Genomic DNA, 10,072 nt, shown 5'->3' on the forward strand with positions numbered 1-10,072 from the left:
CAACACAGACCCAGGTCTGGGCCACGCCCCCAAAGCTGCAAACTTTAACCAAAAATTGCTCAGCAGGTCACCTATCTCCAGCACCCAGACACCCAGTTTCCAATGGCATCCAAACCCCAAATAAATCCGTTTTGCTCTGTATAAAGCTTATACAGGGTAAACTCATAAATTGTCCGCCCTCTATAACACAGATAGAGAGATATGCACAGCTGTTTGCTCCCCCAGGTAATTAATCACTTACTCTGGGTTAATTAATAAACAAGTGATTTTATTAAGTATAAAAACTAGGATTAAAGTAATAACAGACAGAACAAAGTAAGTTACCAAGCAAAATAAAGCAAAAACATGCAAGTCTAAGCCTAATACATTAAGAAACTGATTACAGGTAAAATCTCACCCTCAGAGATGTTCCAATAAGCTTCTTTCACAGTCTAGACTCCTTCCTAGTCTGGGCCCAATCCTTTCCCCTGGTACAGTCCTTGTTAGTTCAAGCAGACATCTTAGGTGGAATGCAGGGGTGTTCTCATGATTGGGCGCCCCCTTTGTTCTGTTCCACCCCCTTTTATATCTTTGGCACAAGGTGGGAATCTTTTGTCTCTCTGGGTTCCCACCCCTCCTTCTAACTGGGAAAAGCACCAGGTTTAAGATGGATTCCCGTATCAGGTGACAAGTTCACATGTCCTGTGAGACCCCAGCCTCCATTCTTCCAGGGCTGGCCCACACGCACCGACGAAGGTTTGCAAGTAAACAGACCATTTACAACCAATTGTCCTAGTCAATGGGAGCCATCAAGCTTCCAAACCACCATTAATGGCCCACACTTTGCCTATTTACAATAGGACCTCAGAGTTATACTTCATATTTCTAGCTTCAGATACAAGAACGATACATACGTACAAATAGGAGGAATATATTCAGTAGATTATAAGCTTTGTAATGATACCTTACAAGAGACCTTTTGTATAAAGCATATTTGTTACATCATATTCACACCTATAAGCATATTTCCATAGAACATATGCAGTGCAGCATCACAGTAGGTACATGCACAAAGAGGAGGGGGGATGGAGGAGGTGGGGATTGCTGAGGTTGGATAGTGGTTTTCTCAGGCCCTCCCAAAAGATCCTTCCAAATATATTAGCAAAGGGGCAAACTATTCAGGACGAATTATTTAAAGGGGCTCTCAAGATGACAGTCTCCCTTTAATATATATTTTAATATTCAGTGCATCACAAGTTAACTTTTTTTTATATATCTATTTCAGAGGCAATGAATAACGAGGAATGAGAGTCAGGTCTATATGGACTTCCTCTTCTTGGTCCTATCATCTGTTCAAATGAACATTCTTTAATCTAATGGCTTTTGGGGGGAAAATTATCAGGATTTTAAAAAAGCTTTTATGGACTTCGCTACAAGCATTAACAAAGGGCACCAAAAAAAAAAAAAATTAAGTATTTTTCCTGAAGTCAAGTTGCCAAGACTTCAACAAGTAATTGAAATGTATGAACTTTTTACTTATCTGCCATAGAGTGCCTTCTATACACTGCTAATAGATTGGAAAGAATTGTCATATAAAACAGTCTATCTGCTCAATCTTCATTTAAGAGTTTTCCAGGTTAAAATGAGTAACTTAAAATCAATCTGAGGGACACTGTTATAATTGGTATCAACTAGCATTATACAGGATGCAAAAGATACAGTACAGGCGAGTCTCATCTTACGCTGGAGTTACGTTCCGCTGTCAGTGCGTAAAGCGAAAATCACGTATAGTCAAAATTACATGGAGTGTAATGGCAGGCAGAATCACCTGCACTACAGGTACAGTATTCAAATTGTTATTTTTCTCTTTTTTTGTTTTTGTTTTTTGCCGACCGCGCAAAGCTGAATTCGCGCATGTTAAATGCGCGTAAGATGAGACTCGCCTGTACTGCATGTTTTTTCAATGTTAGTGCTAGATTGAGATCAGAAACATAGGTCCAGTCCTGATCCCAAACCTTACACAGGTGAGTAGTTTCAATGAGTGCATGGACTACTCATATTTATCAAGATACTCTAGTGCGTAGATATGTACAGGATTAGGACCTGATAGCACCCATTTAACAGGACCTGGCTAGATGCAACAGTCAGTTTTTCAAGAAGATAAAGAATACATAGCATGTGACACCGTCTGATAACAAATGTCTTTTGGTGACTTTAAAAAAAAAGTTACCGATAGGATAGCAGTAGCACATACACTTGGTAACTATTGCAGTGGAAGAACTATTGCAGTGGAAGAAAGCATTTAAAATATTTTATATTTTATTATATATTTTATGCTCATAGTATCAGTCCTGGCACACCTAAGGAAGTACAAAAAGAAACTTTGCAATTACTAAAACTCAGATGGATACAAATTATTAATAAAATTACATTTAGACACTGTATAGTTTCTAAAATAATGATAAAATAAAATAATTATAAACATTCTAGCCACATTTTCCTGATAGTGTTATCTTTAAAAAAAAATTATACTGTGTGGATTCTTACTTGGTTTACAACATGTTAAATACTGCTCCTGAAGCTGAAGTTGAACAATGAAGCCTTTCAACATAAACTTCCTGTGGAAACAAGCCTTGAAACAGCTGATTTCATGGATGTGATAGAGGATATATCTGTCCTGATACCGAACAGGAAGAAAGACACTACTGATTATCGCTGGGACTGTGTTGGCAAAACTCTTTGGCATAAGAAATCAGAGGACTGCAGTCGGGGAGGAAAGATGAGGTTTTTCAGAATGGGTGAGCACTTATTGGCTCCATTTAGGAGGTCTTCACATAAGTGTTAAAGATAAACACAATTTATAAACTACTTAGAGACAAAGTCTGCATTGTGTGTGCACATCTGACTCCAGCTGGCTTTGGTTTGTGTTAAATATTTAGATTTATATCCACTGCCTTTTAATTTTTCACTTCAGCTAATATTGGTCATGTTTGCTGTGTTATTTCTTACAGTCTTCTATTTCTTAATGTCCTGTTCAGACTATTGAAATTAACTATGTTTTGATTAAGATAGGAAACACCACCAATTTTAGGTTGGAAATACCCATTTTCCTTATCTGCAGCCTACATGTTGTATCAAGTCACAGTTGTTTTATGGGGTTCTATGTTCTTTGCAATTCCATAGATGAAACAAATGTAATCAGTTAAATTTTCTACTGAATATGCTGCTGTTTTAAAAATGCTGCAGCTTTTACAAAACTCAGCTAAAATGCATGGGGTTTTTTTGTTGTTGTTTTTTTTTTAGTTTTTTTTTTTAATTTCTGTGGTTCGATGTTGCTGGGGCCTTTTTACTAGTTCTCGAATATGGACTAAAATCAAATCAAAGCAACTGCCCCTGGTTACTTTTTTCTGATACACAGTTCCAATATTGGCACAGAAATATTAAACATTTTAAAGGATTTAAATATACTAATAGTAATTAATAGTAGGCATTCCAGTCAGCAAGACCAGAAATAGTAGCAGCAGCAGCTTCGTTAGCTTTTAAAATGTAACTTTATAAATAATTAAGATAACCTATAGACTGCACAATCTCATTACCGGTTTCAGAGTAGCAGCCGTGTTAGTCTGTATCCGCAAAAAGAACAGGAGTACTTGTGGCACCTTAGAGACTAACAGATTTATTAGAGCATAAGCTTTCTAACTGCATATCAGTGGCCTCTTCAAAGAAACAAGTGAAAACATCCATATACGTCACACCACACAACTTTTTTGAAATCATTTAGCAATTTTTAATTGGAAGAAAAAGGACTGTGAGTCTGCCAATGTCTCAGCAATACTTGCCTTCCTCAAACACAGTCACTTCCTTGTGTACTTCTTGATTATAGTTAGCATAGATGTTACTTCATCCCATCCATTCTAAAAGCAGAAGAGCTTTTCTGATTGTATGTGGAAAACAATAAACTGCCACAAAAACTATTTTTACTGTCCAAATTACTCTATCGCTACCTCCAGAAATAAGACAAGCACTAACATTCTAGTGCTAGTAATGCCAATGTTCTGTAAGATACCAATGTAAACACTGTTACCTTACAAGCATCTATGCACAGCTAAGGCCCAGAGGGCCAAATTATGTCCTGACATACACCTCTGCAATCACAGTGAAATCAAGGGGGTTGCTGAGGACAGATATTGGTTCTTGGATCAAATAGTAATTACACCATGTTAAAGGTTAATGTTCGTATTTGCTGGTGTGATATGTTTACAAGGCCTACCTACGGAGTTATGCCTGTGCACCTTAAAGGAGATTTTTTTTTGTCTATTTCAGTCTGAAAAGCCATTTTCAGAAACATTTGTAGAAAGATCTAGTGTCAGGTCCTTGGACTTGGCATAAAATTGACTCATGCTGATAGACAGATCTAATGAGTCCTATTCGCTCCAACCAAGGGTTTGTGTATCACTTCATGCCAGAGGGAATGAGGGTCAGGGACAGGTTAGCAAGGGTAACCTTAGGAATATCCACGTTCATGAGCAAGATCTGGTAGGAAGATTGTTCATTTAGCCTCTTCCTGGGTGTCCTTTATTGTTAAGTTTGGACCTTATCCACTATGTGTGCACATGCATATATCGTCTTAGGAACACAATGAGAATGTCCCTTGCTTACAGAACTATTTTGCAGTCTGCTTAGCCAGATTCGGATATTTCATATAATGTCTTTTCAAATAAATATGGTAGTTGCTGTTGATATCAAGAAGGGTGAGGTGCTCTAAGCCCGGGGTTCTCAAACTTCATTGCACCGCAACCCCTTTCTGACAAAAATTACTACACAACCCCTGGAGGGGGGACTGAAGTCTGAGCCCACCCGAGCCTGAGCTTCACTGCCCTGGGCAGGGGGTGCAAAGCCAAAGCCTGAAGGCTTCAGCCCCAGGAAGGGGGCCTGTACCACGAGCCCTGCTCCCCAGGGCTGAAGCCAAAGCCTGAGCCCTGCCGCTAGGGCTGAAGCCCTAAGACTTGGGCCTCAGCGCTGAGTCTTCGGCTTCGGCTTCAGCCCCGGGTCCCAGCAAGTCTGTTAGCCTTGGCGACCCCATTAAAACAGGGTTGTGACCCACTTTGCGGTCTGAACTCTCAGTTTGAGAACCGCTGCTCTAAGCATATAGGTGCTCTCAGTTGAGGATTAGTTAGTAATTTTGACAAGGATGGTAGTTTTATGAAAGTTAGATTATGTATATGGATTTTTATTTCTGCTTTGTTCAAGCTCTAGGGAATTTAACTATTTGGGGGAAATATTAAAGAACACACTGTAGCAGAAACTTATTTAAAATTTGTTTTACCTTCAAATTAATTTATTAGATAAGTAGGCTTGGCAGAATTTGATTCTTTTTTTTAATATATATAATTTTGACATTTTATATTTTTATTGATTTTTAAATTTTCACAGTTGTGGAAAAATATGGGATGGGAGTATCAGCTGATAGGGCGAGTCAGACAATAATTATTTAATGACCGTGGATGTTGATTCAAAAAGTTAAAGCTTTATAACTGTTAAAACACAAATTGTCAGCATCACAGGAAATCTCCTAAAATCAAACTCTAATAAGTTCCCATGTAGTATTTTTTCTTACTTTGCCTATCTGTACATGTTCATTATCATTGATGGAAATATTTTCCCATCAGTTTCTGTGTGTACAGTGAAATTGACCTTTACTGACATTCACCAATAAAAATCTAATCCTCCCAATCTTATAGCTCAATCACATTTAAGCACTTTTTTAAAAAAAGATTTAACTAGTGTTAAAATGGTAAATGATGTGTTATAACTGCATATTGCAAACTGAATTGTTAATATTGTGCATGTTATGTCCCCAAACCAGGAATGCCCTTATGTAAGTGCTCAGCTTTAAACACATTAATAATAATCCCATTGAAATCAATATGACTACTCCTGTGTTTATGTACTTTGCTGGATTAAGGCCTAAAAATGACAAAATGATATACTTATGATACCCATTTTTCATACTGAAGAATTTTGGATTAAAACATCATAGAAGTGTTCTTGCTCTTTTTGCCTTCTGTAAAAATAAAATGAGGTGATTTTAAGTATATTGTAATTTAATTTTAAAAATAAAATGTTTAAACACATTTAAGACTGATTGACTGTTTTTTGAAGAACTACTTTAATAGTAAATCAAAATCTTTATTTTAAATTAGATTTCTTTTGCTGTAGAGATACAAATTTGGGCCCTGAATTTGCAAGGAGTTCTGCAAAGCTAAACCTCTTTTGTAGGTTTAAAAAAAAAAAAAAGTTACTTTCAGCATTTGGATTTTTTTCCCCCAGATTTCCTGTAGAAATGGTAATTCACCAAGTACATAAAAATACTTAACACATTTCTTACAAAGGGTTTGACATGCATCATCACTGACCTCTAGTGCATATTCTTTCATCCAGCTGCATCTTAAATTAAAACCTTAACCAGTATTTATATACAACCCGGAGGTATTTCACTGCAGCAGCAAGATATATGGGTGTTCTACCCTGGCAAAAGGTAGGTAGTGCCTTGATGGTCAAACTGGTTTGGAATGTTGTGTTCAAAAATAAGAGCTAAGGGGCACACCGTAGTCCCAAGAAAACAAGATAAAAAGCTGAATGGTGAACTTTAGCCTTGGGTGATGTATAGAGTTAATTTGTAAACAGGTCTGCTATAAACGTAGCTAGTTTTGGGGGTGTTGCTTGGAAGCACACCTACTGTGAAAGGTGAATATGCTATGAGATAAGAATTCCTAAAGGAGGAGTATGTATCTCTCCTTTTCGTACTGTACTCTTTTGTCCTTAGGCAATAAAATTGGCTAAGTTTGGTTATTTTGTCTCTTGCACATTTTTTATAATGAACCACAAATGTAGTCAAACACTTGGCTACATTTTAAGCAATAGTGCAATATGATTTGTTTTACTGATATAAAGTGCAGAGATGCAACATAACTGGATTAATGACAGTATCTAGTTACAGTCTGAATAGGGTATTTAAAGGTGTTAAAAAAAATCCCCCACTCCTAAAGAGCTGATCTTAGTTCAAAGCACTCTCAACAGCTGTAACGCCATCATAGTAAAATACACATGGAACCTAAGAAAATTCTTGCTGTCATATAGGATTATTTCCATTCACCCATTATGGGATAGAATAGAAGCTTTTTCTCAGTCTGAGCCTATAGCCATCAAAGCACTATATGGGACAAGCATTTGTTTACATAAGATTGATTACACCTGCCATTTTCTCAGGGCTACCATATTCCTTTCAGTTCTCCCTTGGAAAGCCTTTATGTCCATAGACTCATAGAAATGTAGGACTGGTGGAAGGGACGTCAAGAGGTCATTAAGTTCAGCTCTCTGCAGAGGCAGGACTTAGTAAACCTAGACCAACCCTGACAGATGTTTGTCCAACCTGTTCTTTAAAACCTCCAATGATTGGGATTAGATTACCATATAATTATAAAATAAATCAATTGGAATATTAATATTGTACTTACATTTCAATGTATAGGTATATAGAGGAGTATAAACAAGTCATTGTCTGTATGAAATTTTAGTTTGGACTGACTTCGCTAGTGCTTTTTATGTAGTCCGTTGTAAAACTAGACAAACATCTGAATGAGTTGATGTACCCCCGAAATACCTCTGTGCATAGGCGCCAACCTTCCCTGGTGCCGATGGGTGCTCACGCCCCCCCCCGGCCCTGGCCATGCCCTGACTCCACCCTTGCCCCACCCCCATTCCCACCCCTTCCCCAGAGACATCGCCCTAACTCCACCCCCTCCCTACCCTATTGGACCCCTTCCCCAAATCCCTGCCCTGGCCCTGCCTCTTCCCCGAGTGCGCCGCGTTTCCCCTCCACTCCCCTCCCAGCACTTGCCGCGCAAAACAGCTGATTTGTGCTGCAAACACTGAGAGCTAGGTGGAAAAAGCGGGCACGCAGCACGCTCAGGGGAGGAGGTGGAGGCAGAGCAGAGGCAGAGGCGAGCTGGGGCAGGGAGCTGCCGGTGGGTGTTAAGCACCCACCAATTTTTCCCCATAGGCGCTCCAGCCCCGGAGCACCTATGGAGTCAGCACCTATGCCTCTGTGTACCCCCAGAGGTACGTGTACCCCCTCGTTGAGAACCGCTCGGATATAGTATTGTTTAATTGTTCCAGTATCTTTTCATTTATTGAAGTTATGCTGATTGGTCTGTAATTCTCTGGGTTCCCTGGTTCCTGCTTTAAAGATAAATACTCATTGGGACCTCACCTGTCCTCCATGAGTTCTTGAAGATAATTGCTAGTGGTTCTGAGATTGCTTAAACTTACCCCGTGGTACTTAAGGAACTAGTTAAAGTCAGCAGGGCCTAATGAAATGCATCTAACTTATCTAAACATACTTTAACGGGTTCTTTCCCTATTTTGGCTTGCATTCCTCCCCCCTTGTTTAATATTAATTGTATTGAGTATCTGGTCACCATTAACCTTTTTAGTGAAGATGGTAGCAAAACAGGCATTAAACTCCTCAGCCTTCCTGATGTAATCAATTATTAGCTCTCCTTCCCATTAAGTTGAGGACCTACACTTTCTTTCATCTTTCTCTTGCTCCTAATGTATTTATAGACCCTCTTCTTCTTGCCTTTTATATCCCTTGCTAGGTGTAACTCACTTTGTGCCTAAGCCTTTCTGATTTCATCCTTACATACGTGTGCCTTCTTTCATGCTCTTAACAAGTTGTCTGTTTCCACTTCTTGTGGGATTCATTCTGATTTTCAGGTAATTAAAGAGCTCCTGCCAGAGCCATACTGGCCTCTTACTATTCTTCCTACCTTTCATTTGCACTGAGATTATTAAAGGCACAGCTACAAACTATGAGAAACTGCCAGCTCTCCTGGACTCCTTTAGCTGTTAAATTTTCTTTTCATGAGCCCTTACTTACCTGTTCTCTGAGTTTGTTAGAGTTGGCTTTTTTTGGAGTCCATTGTCCTTATTCTGCTGCTCTCTCTCTCGCTCTTCCTTAAAATCATGGTTTCCCTGAAATCATTTCACGGTGACTTTCACCTAAAGTACCTTCTACTTTCAGAGTTACAACCAATTTTCCCTAGTGGTTAGAATCAATTCTAAAATGGCTGTTCCCCTGGCTACTTCCTCCACTTTTTGAAACAAAATGGTCCCCAATACATTCCAAAAACTTACTGGAAATGTTGTTTTGTCATATTGCTTTTCCAACAGATACCTGGGTAGTTAAAATTCCCCATTAGTAGCAGGTCTTGTCTTTTGGATATTTGTTATGTTCTAGAAATGCCTCATTCTCTTCCAAAGTTGATGGTCTATGCTAAACCCTACCAATCCCCTTTCCCCCCCACTTTTTTTCTTTACCCAGCAACTTTAAACTGGGCTGCCACTCACCTCCTTTTGGATCTCAGAATAAATGTACATATTCCTGATGTATAATGCAATACACAGGCATTAGCTTCCTCCAGGCCTGGAGGTGCTCAACTCCAACCCCCTCCTCCAAGCTTCCACCCTGCCTGCACCCCTTTCCCCAAGTCCCTGCCTGACTCCTTCCTCCAAGTTCCCACTCCACCTGTTCCCACCCCATCCCCACTCCTCCCCCAGTGCCTCCTGCATGCTGCAGAACAGCTGATCATGGCAGGCATGAGGTGCTGGGAGGGAGGGGGAAGGAGAGCTGGCTGCCAGTGGGTGATAAGCACTTCCCTTTTCCCCCCCTTGAACAAGCTCTACCCTTTCATACCAATAGTCCAATCATGAGATTTCTCTCTCGCTGTTGCCAATTAAGTAATAAAAGTAACTGAAATACTTTCCTCATGGATTGTATTTTCCAAATGGATAATCTACTCTAAATGCTCAATTACTGAGGGACAATCTACACTCATTCCTATATTTTGCTTTCTACAACCAACTCTCTGTATAACTTTTCAGGAGTGATGTACCCAAGTATTTGGATTCTAATATCTAAACTGTATTGTTAAATGTATTCACCTTAATTTGGGTTATTGCTGATTAAGCACTATATGCATCTTATGACTTTTTAAAACACATTTTGTATTGTGGATAAGCTAAGTCCTAT

The 10,072-nt window shown here is 39.2% G+C and overlaps 1 protein-coding gene across 3 annotated transcripts in view; it reads left to right on the forward strand.

Moving 5' to 3' along the window:
- The window catches only part of ERICH5 (glutamate rich 5), a 29,735-nt gene extending 23,622 nt beyond the window's left edge, over positions 1–6,113 (forward strand). For all 3 annotated transcript variants that reach the window (XM_065582163.1, XM_065582162.1, XM_008168351.3), the window contains one exon: positions 1,265–6,113. In XM_065582163.1, the coding sequence (XP_065438235.1) occupies positions 1,265–1,273 (9 nt within the window). In that variant the 3' untranslated portion in view covers positions 1,274–6,113. The remainder of the gene's footprint in view (positions 1–1,264) is intronic.
- Positions 6,114–10,072: the final 3,959 nt, after the last annotated feature.

This window comes from Chrysemys picta, chromosome 2, assembly GCF_011386835.1.
Source record: "Chrysemys picta bellii isolate R12L10 chromosome 2, ASM1138683v2, whole genome shotgun sequence".
NCBI classification, from domain to species: Eukaryota; Metazoa; Chordata; order Testudines; family Emydidae; genus Chrysemys; species Chrysemys picta.